Source organism: Kogia breviceps, chromosome 10 (genome assembly GCF_026419965.1).
Source record: "Kogia breviceps isolate mKogBre1 chromosome 10, mKogBre1 haplotype 1, whole genome shotgun sequence".
In the NCBI taxonomy this organism is placed as follows: domain Eukaryota; kingdom Metazoa; phylum Chordata; class Mammalia; order Artiodactyla; family Physeteridae; genus Kogia; species Kogia breviceps.
Window position 1 is genome coordinate 49430189 of NC_081319.1, and position 24316 is coordinate 49454504.

Here is a 24316-nt window from a genome sequence, read left to right on the forward strand (position 1 = left end):
CCCACAGGGACCTGCTCAGTGTTACCCTCCCCCACCTTTTCTTTAATACTCCTCCATCCTGAGGGGTACAGGGGCCGGAGAAGAAAAGGAATAAAGCTTTGGATAGAAACTCAGCAGGGGAACTCCGTTTTAGGGGGACTCAGTTTCACTGTCTACCTCTCAACCCTCACCTCCACTGTCTACCTCTCAACCCTCACATCATCCCCCAGGGATGCTCTGGGCTCCAGCTAGTGCAAATTCCTTGCTTTGTCTCGGGCAGCATCTGTTTCCATCCACTGGTCCATCTGTCCCGGTGCAGCCCTTACTCAGTCATATTATCTCCTCACCCTAAGTAAACTGCCAATGCACGATTCAAGCCCTAACTCCCTAACAGCAGGAAGATAGGAAAGTAGGGTGTTTGAAATGGCTGCATCGTGGTCAATCTGGTTTCCCTCCAGTACTGACAAGTGACCCAGTCAGTGGCACATTCCATTCAGCCGGTGATTCCTATTGACCTTGAAGTCAGTCAGAGTGCCTCGGTTGGCTTCAGCAGACTCATCCCATTTGACTCAAGTCCACTCACTCCAGTAGACTTCTTTCAAGAAGGAAGTCAAGGAATTCCCTGGTGGTCCAGTGGTTAGGACTCAGCGCTTTCACTGCTTTCAGCTGCTGGGACCCAGGTTTGCACCCTGATCAGGGAACTAAGATCCCGCAAGCCAAGCAGCATGGCCAAAAAAACAAAAATCAAGGAAGAAGTCGAAACTCTTGCCTAAGATAAAATGAAGGATTTCCTGTGGAGGACATTGATGCATATGATCACTCTTCTCACTCTGGTTCAGATAACTGTGTGTCAGCTGTGTGTAGACATGATTTCAGGAATATATCAAAGATACGATACCACTTTTCCCGGATACAAGCTCCTGCTTTTAAACGAATCAGTTTATTTCCGATGTCTGCTAAACTTACCATCTGGGCCCTCCCGATGCCCAAGAATATGGCACTCGGTGCAGTAAAAGCAAGATGCAGATAATTGTTTCTGTATTATAGCAATAAAAACAAACTCATTTTCAAAACTACTAAATGATCTTCAAATGTGGAATGGTAATAAAAGGCAAGTCCAAAATATTCTCCAGCCCTTACAGTATAATAGCAGACTCAGGGCAAGATTTCAAGTATCATAAGACATGACATGCTCAGAACACTGCCTATAATTAGGCATAAAAACTAGAAAAATTGGGCTTAAGTCTGAAAAAGATAGACTGTAGTACAAAAATATGTGTAATCTCTCTTGAATTACCAAACTTGCCTTCAAAAAAAAGAAGAGATAATAAGTAAATGATATCCAGTCCTAAGATTCCAGAATAAAACACATAGGCACACAGAGTTAAAGCTGTACATATACACAAGCATGTTTGCAAAATGTGACGTATGGTTCATGCCTATGTATGGGCCACACTGAAACTGAGAATGTTATAAAGAAATCCCTCAGTTAGGGCTCAAATTCTCACACATAAAAATTTTAAATAAATATATTAGTAATTCAGTTGGCCTCAAATAAAGTCTTCCTGTTCATCTTAGTATCATATAAAAGATAGAAGTTCACCTTGGATATGAGTGCTGTCCTCAAAGATAAACAGAAACAAAGTAGACAGACCTTTCCTGATTCTTTTAGTTAGCTGAAAGTTGCTGCTGTGGGACAGGGGTCTGCAAACTATACAGACAGTGCAGCCAAATCTGGCTTGGTGCCAATCTGTGTAAATAAAGATTTATTGGAATACAACCATGCCTATTCATTTACATATTGTCTATACTGCTTTTGAATAGTTGTGGCAGAGACCATATGACCCACAAAGCTAAAACTATTTATTATCTGGTCCTTTACAGAAGAAGTTTGCAGACCCCTGCTGTTGTGTCAGCACATTCTGTGTTCTGTCTTTGCGTGAAATGGAGAAGTGCAAGCCACCAAATTTTACTTCTTTATGTGTTGAATAATGATGAGAACTTTTTTGGAAAAAAAAAGTTTCTCATTCTCAGGTTTGCGAGAGTCATTTTGCTTTAATCTAACGCTTTTGGCATCCAACCCACTTGGTAGATTTAGCTCCTTCTCTGAATAGTCTTAAAATCTCTACCAAGTGGAGAAGACCAGTATGGGAAGAGAGATGAACATTTCTGAAACGTCTATCAGCAGCTTCCACACAGGGACTCCTCTTTTAAAACCCAGAACTCTGTGAGATAAGGTCATTTTTGCCATTCTGAGGCTGTCTCCTGTTTTTAAACACTTGAGAAAGCCGAGAATCAGAGAGCTTAAGAAACTCAGCCAAGGTCACACAATAACATAATAGTATGCAGAGGCAGAATTGGAATCCAGGTCTGTCTGAATCCAGTGCACATGCTCCTTCCACCATACCTTGCTGCCTGATCAATGCATTCATTTATTCACTCAATGAATAATCACTGAGTACTTTGGGGGTATCTGCTATGTTCAGTCATTATGTCAGACCCCGAGGATACAAAGATCACGAAAAACAATGAAGAGGAACTGACCAGGGATACATTTAAAATAAGATTGATGTGACCTCCCCCAGGTCAGAATCCCCTCAATCCATAATTTAATTTAAAGAATTAAGAGTATCCATATCCTTATGAAAGACAGTTCCATGATTATATCCTCCTAAAAGATGTAGTGTTGACTAATTAGATTGTAACCCTGAAGTATAAGCATAATATATAGACTGTTGACATCATATCAGAGAAGTTGCCTGGCTCATGAATTAAAGCAATTTCTCAAACCAATTCAGTTTTAAAAAATCTAGATTACCTTTGAATTTCTATTAACCACCATATCAGACTTAATTCTGGTGTCCTGTTGGCATGGTACCCACCAGACAGTGACGACATACATAGTCGCTATTCCCTAGTCTCTAACTTGGGTGTCATTATTTCTTCAATATAGTCTTGGGCAATTTTTTTTTGTCTAATGCTGAAGATATTGGAAGTTCATTTTACAACCTTGACAGAGCATCTTTAATTTCCAACAGCTGCTCTGGTTACTTAAGGGATGATTATATTATTTCTTTCCACTGAATCTTCATAGCTGTATGAAGCCTTTCATAGAATCCTCAAAGTGGTAAAAAAAAAAAAATGTATTATACACATTGCAACTCTAAATAGTGTTTTATATGTAAATAGTGAGGATTCCAGTAGAAACAGCAAATGTGAATCTGTGCTGGAACATGTGACTGGTATGTGGTTTCACACAGTCAGAAAGGCTGTTTGTTTTAAAAAAGCAAGTAGGATGGGAATTCCCTGGCAGTCCAGTGGTTAGGACTTGGCGCTTTCACTGCTGAGGGCCCGGATTCAATCCCTGGTTGGGGAACTGAGACCCTGCAAGCCGGGTAGTGCAGCCAAAAAATAAAATAAAATTTAAATAAATAAGCAAGTAGGAGGCTCAACAGTGAATATGTAAAATCTGATCATCACTGCATCAGCAATCTACTGACCCCTAATGCTCAAGAACTGTCTATCTTGAAACTGTCAAACAGTTGGCAGGAAGTAATCTATACTTTGTTATTCTCAAACTAAGCACAGTGACAGAACCACAGTTACAGCTAAACCAAATCCTCCCCACTCACCCCAGAATAAGTCACATATTCCAGTGTGAAACTGACCAATTATTAATTAATGGCTGAAAAAAAGACTAAGGTTCTCGTGCATCACTCCACTTTGAACTCCTTATAGCAAAAACAGGAGTAAATATCTTGAAAAATCAACCACAGTAGTCAGGACAAAATTATGCCTAGAGACAAAGCAGAGATGGTTATTGGCAAAAGCCCTTGCCAAATGACAGCGTAGGAAGTCCCGTAAAATCGGTGGGACATACAAGAGGAAGGAGCAACCTGTATTGTGTGTGTGTGCATGATAGAAGTTTCTTCAACTTAGATTGGGACAAAACACTGCAAAATGTAATCTAACTGTTCACACAAGTGTGGCACATACACAAGGGAGAAGCACTCAATGACTTTCACGCAGCAGGAGGAGAGATTGTTTGGGCAGCTCTGTTGTAAACTAGAAAACAAGTGTCGGGTCGGGGTTAATGGAGCATCAGCCACACCTGAAACAAAAAAGAGTATTTCTGTATAGTTCAGGACCTGCTGCTGCAGGCCAGTCCATACACAGCTTTATTGACAGAGGTCAGGCAGTGGTCATCAACATGCCGTATGGTCAGGGTATCATGTCAAGGGAGCCACTGAAAATCACGAGCATGATCAAATCACAGTGACTTAGCCTCTGCCCTCTCGGCATGCTGTGAGAAGAAATGGGCAAGAAGAATCTGTTTTGCATGATTTATATGAAACATACTCAGGTATGAAGCAGTCAGAAGAGGTGTGCTTCCATTAAATTATGGAGAGGAGGATGAGGTTGTAATAATGGTTTTTTCATGTCGCTGATAATGTAAAGAAAGACCTCTTCTGTGATTCCAAGTGGCAAGTGTCAGTGACATGCTTAGAGACAGTTGAGCTTCTAACCTCAAACGTCACAATTGTAAATATTGAAAATAAGATAGCAGGGGAATTCCCTTGCAGTCCAGTGGTTAGGATTCTGTGCTTCCACTGCCAGGGGCTCGGGTTTGATGCCTGGTTGGGGAACTAAGATCCCACATGCTGTATGGTATGGCCAAAAAAAAAAAAAAGAGGTATCAGAATTTCACAAGGTGGTTGAACTGTGGTACAAAAGACTATCACCAAGTAGGGTTTTTTTTCTCAACATTTATTTTCTTCATTCATCAGAGAAAGAAGTCAATATATTACTGAACCTGTTAAAAAGTCACATTCAAACACTGTACCAGACCATGAAGAAATTCTTTCCTGGGCCAAGTCAATCAAGGGCAGAACAGGACTGCAAGCAGGGTTCCCTTCCAGGCTCAAACATTCACCCTCCTGGGATCCCAATGCAGTGTAACTGTCGACCTAGCAGCCTTGGAGTACAGCCTTCAGTAAGAAATTGCTCCAATATCCAAACCAATTAACAGAGCTATCAATACACTTTCTGGTGTCCTGTGTGCCTAAAATTATGATTTAGTAGAAGCAAAGAGTTAGAAAAGAAAACAGCTGGAGAGTTAGCATGGCCTACTATTTAAGCTGGCAGATATAGATACCTTAGTGGGGGAAAAAAAATACTCTTCTCCTAGGTAATCTGAAACTATTATTATTAATCTTGAGTTTTTAATGTCATGCTTCGTAATATTTGAAAGTTGTGATGATTTTTTTGAACCTAAAGTTGGTCAATGGTGTGATCCAAATCCCCATGAGTTGTCTAAATTAAAAAGCAGAATAAATTCTCAAATAAGCATATTAAAAATAAGCAAAAAGCGACTGCAGCATAGCTATTTTTGCATTATGAAAGCAGGGCAGCTATGGCTGCGTCTGGATAGCCATTGTTCTGTGTGTAGTCCTGTTCTTTGTTTTTTACACTTGCATAGAACCTTCCCAGTCTGAAATTTCAAGAATTTTGCAAGTGTTCCATGAATCTCTAGACCATCCCACTTACACTGAGAGTAGGTGGAGAACAGGAGACCCAGGGAAATGAAAGAGCCTATTCTGTGTCAGAGAAGAGAATAAGGATGGAAAAAAAATGTCCTAACTTTGTTCTGGTTCATTTTTAATAATGTCATTCCTTGCAGCATTTTAGCAACAAGAAAATTGGGGGAAAAAAACCAACCTTAGGGGCTTCCCTGGTGGTGCAGTGGTTGAGAATCTGCCTGCCAATGCAGGGGACACGGGTTCCAGCCCTGGTCTGGGAAGATCCCACATGCCGCGGAGCAACTAGGCCTGTGAGCCACAACTGCAGAGCCTGCGTGTCTGGAGCTTGTGCTCCGCAACAAGAGAGGCCAGGATAGTGAGAGGCCCGCGCACCGCGATGAGGAGTGGACCCTGCTCGCCGCAACTAGAGAAAGCCCACGCACAGAAACGAAGACCCAACACAGCCAAAAATAAATAAATAAATAAAAATTAAACAAACAAACAGAAAACCAACCTTAAATGATCCCTAAGTTTCAGAGAAGGTAGAAAAATGTAGATTTTTTAAAAGCTATTTTCAGGAAAGCATTTAAAAATTACAATTATCTAACAAAGCAAAAGTGATAATTATATAATTCCACAGCACTTGGCAGCAAGATAACTTTTGTTTAAAGGGATGGGTGGGATTCATTGTATTCCTTCGTGTCTACAGAAGTTGGTGCCTCACACCTCTAGAGATCTCTAGTGCAAAACAAGGTTAACATCAATCAAATGCCTTGCAGGAACAGACACTATCTTAGTCTTTAGGAAAACAAAAGTTGAAGAGTACAAATGGAAATTACTGGTAATGAAAAAGTCAAGATATGGTTGAAAGAAGGCTTTCTCTAAAAAATGAAAGCAAATGACACATAATCAGTGACAGAAGACTTGGTTCCCAGAAAGATGGCACCTCCTACACCTTGAACTTTAAGAAGGTATCAGCAGGTCTTTGGAAGAGGTGTTGGGATAGGAAGACTTGATTGAGAAGTGATGAGCACAGCAGGGAAACTGAGGCCCCAGGAGTGATGGAGACATTTGGGAGTAAGATCAGAAAAGACAGAAGGGAGGCAGAAGGCAGAGCTCAAAGGACGGCATTTATTACCACTCCCACGCCCCCGCTAGCCAGTTGTCCGAGCTCCTCCAGCACCTGCAGCATCCTAGTTGACCAGATGACTGAAGCCTTTGGTCCCCTTTGCTCAGCCAGAACTTTCATCCCAGGCTCTGCTCTCTGTGACTTGACAACTGAGGCTAATGGTTCAACCAAATTCCTTCTTCCTTGAGTGGCTCAGAAAAGCTGATGCCGTAACCTGGTCTATGGGTTAAGTTGTGTCCCCCCCACCCCGATTTGTATGTTAAAATCCTAACCCCCAGTACCTCAGAATGTGACTGTGTTTAGAGAGAGGGTCTTTAAAGAAGTAATTAAGTGAAATGAGGTCATTAGGGTGGGCCCTAATCCAGTAGGATTGGTGTCCTTATAAGAAGAGGAAACTTGGACACAGACCCGCACGGAGGGAGGACCATGTGTAGACACAGGGAGAAGACGGCCGTCTACAAGCCACAGAGAGAGGCCTCAGGAAAGACCAAACTGCCAACACCTTGATCTCAGACTTCGAGCCTCCAGAAGTGAGAATATACATTTTCATTGTTTAAGCCCTCCAATCTGTGGTACTTTCTTATGGCAGCCCAATATAAACAGACTAATATACCTGGTTATCATTAGTGGGGTGACAGCCCTAGCCAAGAAGGGCTCTAGTTCTCCTCTCCATATGTAGAAAAGGCAGTCGCCTCCGCACTGCACAGAACTCCCCCTGTCCCTCCCTGACGACCCTACCCCACACACTTACTCCTATCAGTGCAGGGTGAAAAAGGAGTGTGTAGACCCTTCAGATTGCAGGCTCCCACTTGATTTTTAAAAACATCTCCTGTAAAAAGGGTAGACAAACAGTGTTCGTCCCTTGGCAAAGACTCTTTCTCAGATATATTTGCGGATTGCCATTCACCTGGAGTAAACTGTGGTGGCTTCATTCCACCTGGACACCCCCGGGCAGCCTGTGCCTTTTTTCTTCCTTTGAGTTAAATACAAAGAAGGAACAGAAGGGATGGGAAATTCAGCCACATGTACCTTCTTCCTCCATGTCCTGGTCCCTACACACACAAAGACACACAGACACACAGACACACAGACACACACACACACACGTGTCCTGCCTACTCACAGATGTGCGCTTGGGGCCAGGCCACATTCCCCCTCCTGCGGCACAGACAGCCTGACAGACTAACATCTCCAGAGTCTACTTTTATTCTAACAGGATTTCTTCTTCTTTCAAAATTTTACTTGAAAGCCCTTGATAGCAGGAAGATTAGAGTTCTTCCAGAGAATGCCTCGATTACAAACTCAGGTGTCCCTAAGACCTCTAACCTGACTTGGGTCCTTAAGAGCTGAGTTTTGATGAGCTGAGAGAATTGATGATCAAGGTCACCCATCCCGTGGTTGCTTCCAAGGATTCTGATGTTTGGCATCAGGCACACAGACTTGAGGAAGGCACACTGCATCTTCTCCCTTTTGTCCAGCTGTTCAGACATCTCGCAGCCCCATTGGGAGGGATAAAGTGTTTCCCCCTCGCTCTGACCCAGAAGCTTTGAGTAAAATGGAAAAAGTCACCAACCAGGTCTGTTGTGTTTCCTCCTCTGTAAAGTCAGGAACATTCTACATGAGAGGCTCTTTCCCTCCCTTGGATATGGCTGAGCCCTGTATTGGCCCCGGGGTCCCACTCCTGGGCCGATGAGACCAAAGACATGGTGGGAAAGAAGCCCTGAAGCTCTCACCCAGGGAAAGGGACTTTGTGAGCAGTGACAAAAAACAGATGCTCCCCCCACCGCTGCCAAATTAGCACCTGAAAGATCAGCAGTCAGAATGGTCAAAGGACCCCAGAAAATTGGAAACACGGTGACATCTGCATGAAGGAAAACTGAAGGGAGGAGGAAATCGGTGGAATAGAAGATGGAAGAAAACTTTTCATTTCAAGAAAACTTCTACCCTTTTTATCTGTGTACAATTCAAACAAACTTACCTGCGATCCCCACAGGCTAGTGCTGGAGAGGAGAGTCCTGAGGGACGGGGCTAGATGGAGCTCTTAGAGCCTCAGTTCTCATCTGTGTGATGGGTGTGATCATGACATCTCCCTCATGGGGTTGCTGTGAGTACTCGCTAGGGCGGTACCTGTATAAGCCACCACTGAAGTACTCACTTGCTAAACGACAGCTGTTCTTGTTGCTGTTTGCTCTGTCTCAAGCGCCATAGCTAGGTGAGCGTGTCCTTAGAGCTTAGGAAAGAAGCCAGAGAAGGCAGCAGGAAGATGCCATCATTTGGGAGACTCAAGGGCAAGGATGCTCTCGGGGAGTATCCTTGAATCAAGATGACTAAGAATAGGACATAGCAGGGTCAGGTGATAAAGTTCAAGGTGTAATTGATGGACAACCTTAGAAGCTGAGGTGCCCTCTTAATTTACTGCTGGCTGAAGATGCACACCAGTTGCATGCGGATCAGTTGGATGAGAAGCATAGGACAGAGTTGATCTGTGAGGCCTCAAGGGGTGTCTTGAAGAGCATCCTTTCCTACTGGATTATCATCACCTCTTAATATCGCTTTGTAAGCACCTGAGTTGATGCGGGGCACGTTCTTCTCTGACTGCCTCTTTGAGCAACAGATATTTGCCCTCCCGCACCTCTCCGCTTTGATCTCCATAAATATCTTTATTGTTTTTTGTGACCGCACGTAGACTCCAAACTATTTTTAAAATCCCACGTCTTACAGAGTACTCAAGATCACCATCAACAACGATTTGGAATTAAATTTTTAGTTGTTCTACAAAAGTGGATTGAACCACAGAGCCTCCTCTTTAGCTTGAGTTTTCAGGGAGCAATTGACCTTCGCCACATTTCCATGCCAGCACATTTCCGTCTTTCTAAAACCTGACCCATATTCACAATGTTCAGACACACCCCAGCTGAATACTTGAGTCGTCTGCAATTTTGTGCTCTTCTGAGGCTCCAGAAGTGGACATTTATTTGGGCACTTGTAGGAATGTTTTGCCAATAGAAATCCCTAGGGAATTCCCTGGCAGTCCAGTGATTAGGGCTCTGTGCTTCCACTGCTAGGGGCATGGGTTCGATCCCTGATTGGGGAACTAAGTAAGGTCCTACAGGCCACGAGTCATGGCCAAAAAAAGAAAAATCCCTAAAAGTAAAAATGCTGATAACATACATACAATGGAATATTATTCAGCCTTAAAAGGGAAGGAAATTCTGCCATATGCTACAACATGGATGGACCTTGAAGACATTATGTTGAATGAAATAAGCCAGTCACAAAAGGATGAATACTGTATGATTCCACTTCCCTGAGGTCCCTAGAGTAGTCAAAATCATAGACACAGATGGTGGAATGGAGGGTGCCAGAGGCTGGGCGGAGGGGAAGTGGGGAGTTGTTACGCAATGGGTAGAGTTTCAGTTTTGCAAAGTAAGAAAGTTCTGGACATGGATGGTGATGGTGGGTACAACAGTGTGAATGTATTTAACACTGAAAAATGATGAAGACGGTAAATTGCATGTTGTGTGTATTTTACCACAATTAAAAATGATAGCAATTAAAAAACAAAATGTAGGAATGCTGGGTCCAAAGTTGAATCCGTTTTTAAACTTAACAGATACTGTCGGCATGGCCTCCAGGAAGGCCGTCCTGGTTTCGTTCCTGCTGCCATGAGTAAGCTCACCTCCTACAGCCTCATCAGGGTGGGTGTCGCCCATCTTTTCTCCATCATGATTTGGTTTTGGCAAACGGTATGGCAGAAAAATGGAAAGAGGGCAGACATTGACTCTTAACTTGAAGTGTAAAAAGGGATGTTCATCTGGGGACTTCCCTGGAGGTCCAGTGGTTAAGACTCTGTGCTTCCACGGCAGCGGACACGGGTTCTATCCCTGGTCAGGGAACTAAGATTTTTGTATGCCGCGTGGTGCAGCCAAAATAAAAAAAGGGGGGGGATGTTCACCTGCTCGGCCCCTCCAGATGCTCTAGAGTAGCCACAAAGGAAACGTCTTGGGAATTATTCTCATTCTCTTCCCCCATCCCACTCCCTAACCTTAAAATGACTCCAAATACCACAGGGTGGACTACATACTTGCCTGAAACAGCTGTCCTGCAGAATCACAAAAACTTAGGCTAAAAATAGTCTCAGTCTCTAAAAAGGTTAGGCCCCTGGGAACAAAGCCCTCTCAGAAATGTCCCCACCTCCGTCCAGGCATCACAAAGCTGACCCAGCTCTGTCCCCAGAGCTCATCATCCTTCGTGACCACCCCTCCCTGCCCTGGATATAGATGCCTGGAATCTTTTTTGCATTCTTGGTCCCACTAGGGAAGGGAGGCATGGCAGGAGGGAGATAATGTAATTACACGCAAGCTCCAAACTGTGTCATTATTTCTATTTTATAAATGCCTGAATGGGCTCAGAGATTTTAAATAACGTGTCTGAATGCCCATGGCCAGTAAAAGAAACCAAATTTCAATCTTAATGGCTCACTTCCGTGATCCTGTGATGGCAGTTCTCCTTTTAGTGCAGCCCATCCCCCCGCAAGGTCCTATCAGATGCTCAGGTCACATCACCACTGAGGAGGGTGAGATGCTGTGTCTTAAGCAGAGAACATAGGATTCTGAGTACAGTTAGGATTCTGCAGAACCGGGAGGCAGGTCTGTCAACAACAACCCACCCAAAGAACACCCAGTACCTGGCTGATGGTTCTCCCTCCCCCTTAGCAGGCGAGGAGACACGTCTTTCTGGGCGGTGGGTGGGAGTGAGGCTCAGCTCTGCGCTGCTGTTGGCAGGCCTGCTGTCTCTGCTGTGGTAAGGTGGGCGGGTCTGTCAAGTTCAACAGGGAGACCCCCCATGGATGTTCGACCTCTCGGCTGCTACGGGGGGCTGCTGGGTGGGGAGATGGCTCCTGGTGTTCCCACCTGCCTTGCACTCTACAGGCAGAATCTCCGAAGCATGTTTAGAGGGACAGGATCGGACAAAGGCAGTCTCAGGGCTGAGGAAAGATACTTGTGGCAGAGGGAGAGCAACGTTACCTGCTGTTGATTTACCCATCCTCTGCATCAGGAACTTAAGGACGACCCAGGGGTGGATTTCTGGCAACTACATGGTATCGATCTGGGAACACGCTGCAGGCAACTCAGACCCTGAGTCAGCCTGCTGGAGACGGCCAGGGAGAAGTGAGTGAGTGAGTGAGTGAGTGAGTGAGTGTGTGTATGTGTGTGTGTGTGTGTGACAGAGAGAGAGAGAGAGAGAGAGAGAGAGAGAGAGAGAGAGAGAGAGAGAGAGAGAGAGAGAGAGAGAGAGGTTAGGCATTGAGATTAAGATGGTGTCATGGCTGGAGAACCCATGAATGCCAGATTCCCATCTTGCAAAAACCCTGAAGGAGACAGATGCGTGAGGAGAAATGACCAGCACAAGAGGCACAATGCTGTGTTGTTATTAAATATTGTGCCCCAAAACTGCCACACCAGATCCCCAGTCCCTCGGGGGGGGTGCCGCATTCTAGCCCTCAGGGAGTGTGGACCGGGTCTGACTTATCCCAGGCTATACAGCTCCTTGGGGCAGGACCAGGATTCAATTCCAGGTCTCCCGTCTCCAAGGGAAATGTTCTTGTTATGGGGCACGGACAAAACCCCTTCCAGTCCACACCCTGCCTGCTTGGAAACACCCAAAGGGGAAGAATTTACACAGGCAGGCCCTCAAGAGATGGTGCAGTCAGCTGCAGCTGTGGGCCCCTGGATTTCTCAGTTTCAGAAGACACGGCAAGCTTCTGTCCACCAGCTGACCAGAAAGAACCTGTTCCACGATTTACCCGTTTACTCTCTAAACAGAGATGAGAAATAAACAAGTGGAGAGAAATGTAAGAGAAATGATTTAACTTTATAAAAATGTGATAATACAGCAAGATTTGATTGTGGTTTGTTTTCCTGGCAAGTAAAGTTTATAAAAACACCTGGAATAAAAATTAGAACTATAAACTAATAAAGATTAGAAGCCATACATTTCAAGGAAACAGAGTCATTTAGAAAGACAATGAAGAAAAAAACAAAGAGCAGCCAAAGCAGCAGCAGCAGCATGGGGAGAAGGCTGGTTCTGTGGTGATAATGAAACAGCGACGGACCAATGTGAGCCTGACCTTTGGCACCAGGCCGGGCTGAAGGGTGGGGGACAGGGAGGGAAGTGACCATGAGAGAGGCAGAAGAGCTTCCAGAAAGGGACATACCGATGGCTCAGTGGGCAGCAACGGCCTCCTGCAAACAGGCCCACGGCCCCTTCTTCTTCCCAGATCTGCTGGCCACAGGGCAGTGATTCATGGCCAAATCCTTATGGATGGGGGTGCTGGTCCTGAGGCTGGCCGCCCAGAAGAAAATGGGGAATTCTTGACTACGTTGTGAGATAGTCTAATTGCGACTTGCTCGGGCAGCTGAGGATGGTCTCAAAAAATGGGGGGAAGGCAGGCAGAAACGTTGCCACCGAGAGAAGAGGCTAACATATATAACAGAAGGAATTAAGCCACAGGTGGGCTCAGAGATGACCAGAGTGTGGCCTGGGGTCGGGGGTGGCCAGCAGCATGAACAGAGATGAGAGGATCCGGGGGCGGTGTCCCCAGGCCAGGGCAGTGGCAACTCTGAGGTGAGGGATGTCCCTGCTACTTACTGACCAGTGTCATGGTGAAGACGAGCCAGAGAACCCAGGGGCCTCGGGGGGAGGATCCCAATGTTCCCTCCAGCTACGACTTCTCGCGCTTGAGCCTCTTTTAGGGGGACCCAGTACTGCTGGACTTGAACTTGGAAAACACTTAAGAGGCCCCTGCTCTGAGGGAACAGTCAGACCCTGAGCCACCACAGAGAGAGAAATAACAATGAAAAGCAAATGCATCGTTAGACCCCTCCCGCCACTGCTTATGCTAATGTATATTCTTCTCCTCATCTGCCCCAGCACGCGGGATTCTAAGTCAGGATGGAACGTCCTGAAGGTTTAGGAAGCAGCAGCCGTGTGGATGTTACTACTTTCTCTGCTTTGCGTTTTTCCGAAAACGCCTTCTGGGACGGAGCTCACCAAAGTCTTCCACTTCATTTTCGTAATCATCTTCTTGAACGACACCTGTTTAAAAAGCCAAAAAAAACCAGAAATGAAGTGCAGAATGGTGATCTTTTTCACGCTACTGCAACATACAACATCCTAGTAAAACCTGATGTCTCTGTAATCGTCGTTTTAAATTAAAGAAAAAAAAAAACCAGCCAGAGCCAAAGTAAACACGCTTCTCCAGAATGTTCTTTTACAGGCTAGTTCCTCTGGCCTTATTTTAGAGGCCCTTTAAATGAAAAATTTGTCAAACAAAGCCTAAAATCAACCACAGCCTTGAGTTGGTATCCCAGTTATATTCTCCTGTTTGAAACAATCACAAAAATCACAGTGCCAGAAGGGACTATAATCTAAAGATTTTTTATTGGCACAGACATTTGTGTCAAGTCCTTTCCAGTTTTCCCCAGCTCGGGGTTCTGGATTTTCCAGCAGCCTCTGGATTATGGGCAATCTGGGGCAGGTGAGATACTGGGAGGAAGAAGAAATAATGTCTCCCCAAGAGGGGGAGACTTTCCAGATCAAAGAGAACTCGGCAAGATAAGTCTGACTGTCAGGAAAGAAACCCAACTCACTATACACCAGCCTTAAACCCTCTGAAGGAAGATGTATGCAAGTTTCCCCAATGATTTTACGTGTTTTGTTCACAAATTTGTTTTATATCCCCAAGCCCAGAACAGTACTGTACTGATACATTCTAGACACTCAATACATATTCATGGACTTACATGAATGGTTTGCACAGGCAAACATTTATCTAGGGATGGCTTTGCAATACTTTACCCACCATGGGAGTAGGGACAGAGCATCACTGATAACAGCTCATGAGTGGCCAACGTTTTTGGAAAAGCAACTGGCACAAGCCCTGAATAACAGCCCTCACAGTCAGATGGGGGAACCCAGCCACTCCATCACTATTGATCTGAGTCACTGGGGGCGGTGCTTCTAGATGGTGAGCAACCACTGCTCACATCACAGGCGGCCCTACTTCAGACTGACCTGGGAGCCAGCAGAGTCAAGGACCACAAGACCTAGAGCATCACCCTGGGGTGAAGGACTCCTCACCTTCTTCCTTCAAGTGCAGCTCTGTTTTCCTCAGCCACTCCCGCGCATCCCTGACGGACGGAATCAGGACGTTGACCAGCCGAGCCATGACCTCCTCAGCTAGGGAACCAAAGAACGAGAGCTCTGAGTGAAAGGGCGGCTGTAGGGACCAGGACACTCAGTACTAGAGCCAAAGCCCCCAGCTCCTGGGAGCTCGTCTCTGCTTCCCCCTGTGGAGAGGGGCAGCATGAGGTCACTGTCTACCACCAGGAGCAGAAACCACAAGTAGATACCAGCCTGATTACCAGTCCTGCCTGTCTGGAGACACTGCCAGTAGCAAGTCTTTTGAGGAAGCTTTTGTTCAAACTGTTATCATCATAAACCAGAGTGTCTGAATTCTAGAATGATTTAAAAATATGCAATTTCACTGATTTTATACATAACTTCCATTCAGCATTGCTAAGACATAGCTAATAAGGATGTCAGAGGAAATCTGATTCACAGACCACATAAGATTTCTTATTAAAGGCTCACACTGGGTATGGTGTGAGGACCCTCCTAAAAGGAAGAGACCAGCTATGCACCTCTAGATCTTAGTCAGGCGTTCAGCACATAGTAGGTGCTCAAGAAACGATCACTGAATGAATGAATCAGGGGACGTTTAAAGAGTTTCCTCAAGACTTGAAACATTCCCCCTCTACCCTCTAAATAGAATTGGTTAGCAAACACCTTTGTTGTCTGTTGTGCCAGGGGAAACCATCCTGACCCAAGATGATGACACATCTGTGTTAACTGTGGGAGGGGTGGTCCAAACAATGGGGCTTTGCTGTAATTGGAGAACACATGGTCCTCACTTGTATTTCTGCTAATGCCAAGATTCCATCATCCCCAGGTCAGACATTACTACAAAGGACTGGAGTCGGACATGTGTTCTCAAAGCCCGGGTTCTGACACCATCTCCGCCCCACTTCTGAGGGCCCTTACCACCAGCCCAGGCCTTCCGCCTGTAGAGGTCCTCCACCATGTCCGAGACCTTCTTGATGTTCTCCTGGACCTTCCTCTGCAACATGTGGCTATGCTCTTTGGAGCCCAGGTGGCTGCGGACCCACATGTTCTGCTCCATGTCCTGCACCACCAGCTTGCCTTCATCAATAGCCGGGTCCACCTTCTTGTGGAAAAAGTCTGAGTACTTCTGGTAGGCCTCTTGCTGCCTCTGGTGGCTTTGCAGGAGGATGTGCTGCTCGTAAGACTCACTGCTCCTCTCCCGACTTTGCTCGTCTTCCAGCTCGGCCCCGGAAAGGGCCACAGCCTCAGGAGCCGCCTCCTCAAACGCTTGATCGGGGCCGAAATAGTTCTCGGGCCCGCGGGTGAACTTCACCCCACACAGGTCGCACTGGGTCCTGTCCACGTCGGCCTTTTTGAAGCTCCCAGCCCCGGGTTCCCTGCCCTCCTCCCTGAAGTGCTCGGCCTGGGCCCCCCGCCTCCTCCTCAAGCTGATGCACAGGGACACCACCAGGTACGCCCTCCGCAGCTTCCGCTGGATGGAGGCCTTCCGCTGCTTCTGCGACAGGATGGTGGCAAGGAGGTGGTCCCGGTCTTCCAAGGCCAGCTCCTCCATCTCGTCCTGACCAACCTCGCACTCGGGTTCGACAAAGTAGTCCATGGGGTCCACGGAGAACAGGCGGTTCAGTCTGACCTCCTCGTGGTAGAGGCCTCGGACCTTGGTCCCTTTGGCGTGCCCGCTGTCCCACTGCCAGTGGCAGTCCATCAGGTACTCTTCATCCCGCTCAAAGAGCAGGTCCTGCAGCGCCTCCGCCACAGACTTCACGTTGAGCGCCAGCTGCACCCGCTTCACCACTCTGAGGAGCCTCTCGGGGACCTGGCCCGGGAAGTCCATGCTCATCAGCTGCAGCCTGGCCTCGATCTCCTGGAAGTGGCTTGACAGGAGAGGCTTGCATGACGGCTGCAGCACCCCCTCGGTGTTCACAAGCATCACCAAGCACAGCACCAGGGTCCGCTCCGCCTCCCCGGACACCACGTAGTCAATTTCACTGAAGGCATCGAGCAGGACATTGAAGTTCTCGTTCTCGCGGCCGCAGAGCACCTTGACGAGGTAGGACAGGTGGAACCGGAAATCCTGAATGGCTCTGGTCACGTCCTTGGGTCTGTATTCCTGAATGATGGCGAACACATAGCCAGGCTCCCGGTCCTTCTTGCTGAACAGGAATTCCCAGTAGTGCAGCAGCGCGATGTAGCTCTTGGGAAGGCACAGGATGGCGTTCTTCCAGAGGCGGGCCAGGACCGCCCCGCAGTGGACAAACTGGAACTCCAGCAGGGCCACCGTGTTCCCAATGCTGGGGATGAGTGGCTCTTTGCACCTCTTGACAAGGACGTTCATGAAACGGAAAAAGCGCCTCTTGTAGTCTTCTGGGTTCCTGCACACGTAGAACTGGTGGATGGAATCCTCCAGCAGCCGGATGAAGCACAGGTGTGTCTTCTCCACGCTCTCCTCATCCTTGTTGGGCGTCAGCATGCCAAATTTCCCTTCTATTCCTTTCATCCTGCTGCCTCTCCCCCTGCCCCTTTTCTCTTTTTCAGCCCAGAGGGCTTTGAGTTCCCGGTTGTAGAGGTCCTCCTCCTTGTGGAGCAGCTTTTCAAGTTCATCAGGGTAGCTGGAAGAGAGAAGGAAAGCCTGCATGGCGCTCAGCCACAGGTCTGTGGACTCCCGGCGGCTTCGAGCCTTTTCGTTTTGAAATAGGACATGGATGTACTCTTTCAGAGCAGACCTGTAGGACCGGAAGGATTTGTAATGTGGTTTCAGGACCTCTTTGCATGCCATGGGGTTTTCTGACAATACTCTCTGGTGGAAATGCTTAGGGAAGAGAACATTCAGCAGGGATTTGCAAAGGCCATATTTATCCGGAGACAAAATATAATCGATTTCTTCAAGTTCTTCAGCTAAGACTTTAGGGAATACTTTTTTGGCTTCCAATAGCAATCCGTTGATCGCCACCAGGTGTATCTTTGTCTGAACCAAACACCTGGCCTCATGACGCCGCAAAGGCCTGTGGAAATCTTCACAGCGTCCATCCTCACATTTTAAGCCCACGATAAACCTCGTGCAGACGCCCAGGTAGGTCTTCCCAAGCAGGCTCCGTGTGATCTGACACAGCCTGCTCAGAAGGTGTTTGTTTAAGGCTAATTTCACCTGGTCTGTCATTATCAAGAAATGCTCTTTCGTTTTCTTCTCTCTCAAGTTCAAATCCAGGTCAAAAATGATTCTCGATATGGGTCCGGGGTTGTTTTGAGCTATCTGGCAGTACTTGGCATCCACCCGCGTAATCCCAAAAAACTCAAAGCAAGACTTGACCATCTCCTTCTCGGCATTGTTGGTCACTCTTTTGAGGGCCCTGACCAGACTGAGAAGGACCTCCAGGCCCGCCGGAGCCAGGGCCAGGACATCCTCGGGCTGGGCCTCACAGCGGCTGGTGGCTTCGTAGAGCGCCTCCACTGCCCCTGCTGAGTGGTTGAGGGTGTCAAACCTCAGGAAGGCGTCCTTGAGCTTTGGAAAGTCTCTCAGGATCACCCCCTGCAGGAAGTGGGCCTCGGCGATGCCGGACACCTGATTGGTCTGATGGCAGAGGTCCAGGGCTTCTCTGAGGATGGCCTTGGTATTGTCGACATCGGAATCCCTGGCCACGTTGAGGCGGGCGGCCGCCAGCAGACATGAGGCCTGGAAGTCCTTGTTGGCAGTGAGCCTGGCAGCCTCTAAGAGGCAGCCATGTTGCTTCATCAGCAGGGCGGCCTCTTCCCTCCGACCTTCCCTGTTGAGCAGGTCGGCAGCCTCTGCAAGCCGCTTCCGAGACTTCAGGAACACCAGCTGGTCTTCCGTGTCGAGCTTCGAGAGCACAGCCATCATCTCCTTCATCTTATTTGCACTCAGGTACTTGGCTGCAGCTTCCAAGTAAAACTGGCTGGCTGAATAGGAGAGCTTGGAAATGGGATGGGTCTTGGCCCTTAGCATTTCTTCATACCTGCAATGACAGACAGACAACACCAATGTCAACTCAGTATCACCCAACAGAAACTTTACAAAATGCAGCACAGAACAACTTACCATAAAATGACCGCTTGTAGGTAGGACCTGCAGAATAGGACCTAAAGTTATCCAGCATCTTTTTTTTTTTTTTTTTTTTTTTTGCGGTACGCAGGCCTCTCACTGCTGCGGCCTCTCCCATTGCGGAGCACAGGCTCCGGACGCGCAGGCTCCAGCGGCCATGGCTCACGGGCCCAGCCCCTCCACGGCATGCGGGATCCTCCCGGACCGGGGCACGAACCCGTGTCCCCTGCATCGGCAGGCGGACTCTCAACCACTGCGCCACCAGGGAAGCCCCTATCCAGCATCTTTATCAAGGCTTCATTTTACACTGATAAAATTAATTCTTTATTCCTTGAAGGAACCAAGCAATAGTATGCTTAATTAATGAAATATAGTGGAGTTGCAGAAAAAGAAAAAATACTTTAAAAAAACCAAAAAAGAAACACACACACAAAAGAACAAACCCCTCCCAAAAGCCAAAAAAAGAATAAAAATAAAAAACAGAAACAAAATAAGAAAAAAAAGAAATATAGTGGAGTTGCAACCTAGGCAAGTGACAGTTACTCAGGAAGGTCAATCTGTAAGGCAGAAATTATGCATAGCCAAAATCATCCTTGAAAAAACTCCCTTAAACTTTCATAAAAGCTTGCTAATCACTTTGGGTACACAACCCTGTTGAGTCTGATACCTGATTAATGAGAAAGAGTGGAGATGGGGTCTGCAGACACACCATCCATTACATCGATCTTCCTGTTATTAACCAACCTGTGACTTTTTCTTTTGCCAGGAATGTATGCAGTTGAGTTAGTGTGAGATGAATGAAGCCCCGAAGTCAAGCTCCTCTTGACTCTGCTGATCAAAGTGAGTATATCCCACATACGAATTTTCAAGGCATTGGGCCAATCCAATGAAACATGCTTACTTTTGAACTCTCACAGGAGACAAAACACCTTCCTCACAACCAGAGAGGTGCCCAGGGACCTCCTGCTGCCCCAGGGTCAACCCACAAATATCAGATCCCTTTGTATAACAGGTCCTCTGTGAAGGGGTGTAACTGAGGATGAGCCTCTCTTGTGAGCTTTGGCTGATGGAGTAGGGGGTATTTACAGCAAGTTTAAAAATTTTTTGGGACCTCCCTGGTGGTCCAGTGGTTAAGACTCCAGGCTTCCACTGCATGGGGCCTGGGTTTGATCCCTGGTCAGAGAACTAAGATTCCTCATGTCACACGGCATGGCCAAAGGAAAAAAATATTCTTAAACTAAGAAAATTTTCTTAGGTATTTTCTTTTCAAATCCAAAATGTCCTCATTACATTTTGAGTCAGGCCACTTAGCAATTGAATTCTACATCTAGTATGTAGAACATTCAAAAGACACTCAGAAAGTGTGAGGCTCCAATTAATACTGATGACACTAGATCTCAACTCAACATATCATTAAAAAGAGTCAGTTGGGGCTTCCCTGGTGGCGCAGTGGTTGGGAGTCCGCCTGCCGATGCAGGGGACACGGGTTCGTGCCCCAGTCCGGGAGGATCCCACATGCCGCGGAGCGGCTGGGCCCGTGAGCCATGGCCACTGAGCCTGCGTGTCTGGAGCCTGTGCTCCGCAGCGGGAGAGGCCACAACAGTGAGAGGCCTGCGTGCCTCCCCCTCCAAAAAAAATAGAGTCAGTTGAATACCTCAGGAAAGTTGATAAAGATAAGCAAAATAATGGGGAAAATCTATGATTATTCAATGCTTTCCTGGAAAAGTGAGAACAGATTAACTAAATAATTGAAAGTACAAAAAAAACCCTCTCAGGTGGTTTTGTCATATGGCCTCACAAGGGAATTGGCCTGGTTGATTACTCAGGGTACACAACACCCAATCAATGTCACAGGGGGCACCCTGTTATGGATGACAGTTTGTGTCCCCTAAAATTCATATGTTGAAGCCCTAACCCTTAGTGTGGTTGTATTTGGAGATGAGGCCTCTAAGGGAGTAATTAAGGTTAAATGAGGTCATAGGGTGGAGCCTTGATCCAATAGGATTAGTGTCCTTATAAGAAGAGACACCAGGGAATTCCCTGGCAGTCCAGTGGTTAGGACTCTGTGCTTTCACTGCTGAGGCCCAGGTTCAATCCCTGGTCGGGGAACTAAGATCTCACAAGCTGCACAATGTGGCCAAACAAGAAAAAAAAAAAAAAAAGAAGAGACACCAGAGAGGGAGCTCTCTGTCACCCACAATCTCTCTCTCCCTCCATGCTTAAACACCAGGGGAAGTCCACATGAGGACATAGCAAGAAGGCAGTTGTCTGCAAGCCAGGAAGAGAGCTCCCACCAGTAATCCAATTGACCGGAGCCTTGATCGTGGACTTCTAACCTCCAAAACTGTGAGAAAATAAATTTCTGTTGTTTAAGCCACCCAATCTATGGCATTTCATTATGGCAGCCTGAGCTGACTAATATATACACACTGTGTATACCTTACACATAATGGAACCAAAGACCTGGATAAAGGAATATGCTCAATTACCAACCTTGGCACTAGACACCTTCTTTTCCATTTCCAAAAATAAAACTCAATTTCTTTATCTAGGTGTTGGTTATACAAGTGTATTTACTTTGTAAACATTGTGTGCTTTTAAAAAATATATGATATACTTTAATAAATGCTAACTTTAATATAAAGTTTGAACACCTGGTCAATCATGTTCATTTTGTCACATGTATAATTTGGTAGAAAGCAAAGAAAATATAGAACTAAGCCACAGCCTACTTTTCCAGGAGCTGTTGAGCAGAAGTACAGAACAGCAGACTCTACAATTCTAGCTGTCGCACTCCACTAGGAAGACCTCCGACAGGCATCAACCACATGCTCTTTCTAGATTCCTTGTCATCCATTAACCCCACCTGTCTGCACTTCACCTTTAGAACATCAGTTAGGCTGAAGGCTCAAGGAGGCTCCAATGGGCCATGTATGAAACTTATGTGTCCTACAACTGAGGGCATGTGTATATACATATCATACATATCATACACATATGTATCAGGGCCTGGCTGGGCATCTGCCAGTAAATCACGATGAAACAGAATCCTGACCACCCACTAGTGCTCTGACCTCTATCCATCCACACATCAGTGAAATTGTCAACTCAGCAGGTAAAGGTGGAGAGGACAGAACTATCATTAAGCACGAAATTGCTGGGCATGTTATAGACACTCGTAACACATCCTTCATCTTCTTCTGCTCCTTCTCCTCATGACGCTGTATTCAAGGAGTTCTGGACTCAGCACGGAGGCCACCACCCAAGTGGAAGGAGGGTGACATGGTCAAGCCACTTCAGAAGAGCAAGACAACACCTCCTCAAGGAGCAACAGGAGGGCAGGGCTTGGGGGGATGTGGGGGAGAGAGGAAGAGAATAAAACCACTTACTTTTCCACTGCCACAGCAGCTTCTTCAAAAAGTTCCTCTTGGCAGTACATTTTGAGGGCTAGATCAAATTCCTGAATCTGCTCAAAGCATCGGGAAGCATCTTTGTAGCACTGGCTTCGCTTATAGAAAGAGGCAGCATCTCTTATCTAGGACAGAGTAAAATTTTACTCAGAGTATTTATAATATAACTTTTCATCTTAAAAGTAAACCGACACCATGAATAATAAAGAGGATGTTCCTATGTCTGCGATTTATTCGAATCAAGTGAAAAACACTAAAACATAGGTAATTTAGGAAAACTACTGCTTTATAGGGAGAAAAGTAAGGTGAAACCCCAACCTCACACCATACACAAATAGAAGCTCCAGATGGATTAAAGGTCTAAATGAGAAAGCTATTGGAGGAAAATGTATGAGAATATCTTTGTGACCTTGAGGTAAAGAAAGTCTTCAACAAAACTCAAAACACACAAACTCTGGGGAAGAAATTGATGGATTTGATTACAGTTGACCCTTAAACAATACAGGTTTGACCTGCACAGGTCCACTTACACAAGGATTTTGTTTTTTGGTAATAAATACTACAGTGTGACATGATCTTCAGTTGGTTGAATTCCTGATATGAAACCAAGGATACAGAGGAACCTCAGATGTAGAGGGACAACTATAAGTTATATGTGGATTTTCAGCTGTGCGAAGGGTCAGTGCCCCAACACCCGCACTGTTCAAGGGTCAACTGTACATCAAAACTGTTCAACAACAACAACAAAAAACAAAAAAAGAAAAAAAAAAACCCAAAAAACTGTTCAACAAAGAGCACATCAAATAAAGTTAACAGAGAGAAGACAAACATTAACATCTAGGCCAGCACGGTCAGACAGAGCCTTTTGTGAAGATGGAAATGTTCTGTATCTATCTATCCAATATGGTAGCCCCTAGCCACGTGTGAACAGTGAGCACAGGAAATGTGTGGATAGTGTAACCAAGGAACTGTATTTTTTATTTCATTTAATTAATGTTAATATAAACTGCTACATGTGGCCACTGGCTACTGTACTAGAGTGGGCAGGTCTAGAACATAAAATGGATTCCTGCAAACACAAGAAAAAGACTTGCCAGAAAAGTAGGCAAAGGGTATGAACTGGCAGTTTGCAGTGGGGGGAACTTAAATGACTAACAAATAAATGAAGATGCTCAACACTGCTAATAACCAGAGAAATGTAAATTAAAGCCACAGTGAGATACATCTATGAGGTCTGAAAAAATTAGAAAATCAGAACCCTCTGACATGGTCATGGATATGGGGCACAAGGACCCCTCATGCACGGAGTGGTACAGCTGCTCTGGAAAGCAAAGTGGCTTTCAACTTTCACTTGGTGAAATTAAACACACGCACCCCCTGGGGTCAGCAAGCCCACTCCTAGCAGTTCACAGCACTGGAAGGGGATGCGCTGTGTCATAGTACTTGTGCGTGGCAGCTGGGAGTTGGTGGTGACTCAGATGTTCACCACTAGGGAAATGGGTAAGTCAAACGCAGTGGATGCCCATTCTGGAATATGCACAGTGGTCAGAAACCTGGCCGGACCTTAACACCATAGCAGAGGGTGGAAAAAGTAACAAACAGAACAAGATGCTATTTAGATAAGCTTAAAAGAAATATGTACAGAGAATACAATACTATTTATTCTTCAGTTATGCACGTGGATGGGGACATATATTAACTGCATTGGAATGGCAGCCAATGAGAAGAGAATGGAAATGGCTATGAGGAGGAAGAGGATGAAGAATACAAAACGATGGTGGGTTTGCATGAACAGAAGAGTATATTCCACTCCTCTTCCTCTCACGTTTCCTGCCCAGCTTATCAGTTAATCCCGTTGGCTTGACTCTCCCAACATTTCCCAGACAGGAACACTTCCTAGCCCCTCCACCACCATGGAGGCAATCCAAGCCGCAGCATCTCAGCCTAAGCCACTGTTCACCCCCTCCTAACTGGCCTTTCGCTTCTACTTTTGCTGCCTACAGAGCTCTCCACAGAGCATCCCAATAATTCGTTTCAT

The 24316-nt window shown here is 46.1% G+C and overlaps 1 protein-coding gene across 6 annotated transcripts in view; it reads right to left on the reverse strand.

Moving 5' to 3' along the window:
* Window positions 1-12480: 12480 nt before the first annotated feature.
* Window positions 12481-24316, reverse strand: part of TRANK1 (tetratricopeptide repeat and ankyrin repeat containing 1) — an 88731-nt gene continuing 76895 nt past the window's right edge. For 3 of the 6 annotated variants that reach the window (XM_067005693.1, XM_067005690.1, XM_067005691.1), the window contains 4 exons: window positions 22258-22403; window positions 15733-18782; window positions 14770-14868; window positions 12481-13725 (listed from right to left, as the gene is read on the reverse strand). In XM_067005693.1, the coding sequence (XP_066861794.1) occupies window positions 13628-13725; window positions 14770-14868; window positions 15733-18782; window positions 22258-22403 (3393 nt within the window). In that variant the 3' untranslated portion in view covers window positions 12481-13627. The remainder of the gene's footprint in view (window positions 13726-14769; window positions 14869-15732; window positions 18783-22257; window positions 22404-24316) is intronic. The other 3 variants (XM_067005694.1, XM_059077441.2, XM_067005695.1) reach the window with 1 other exon arrangement.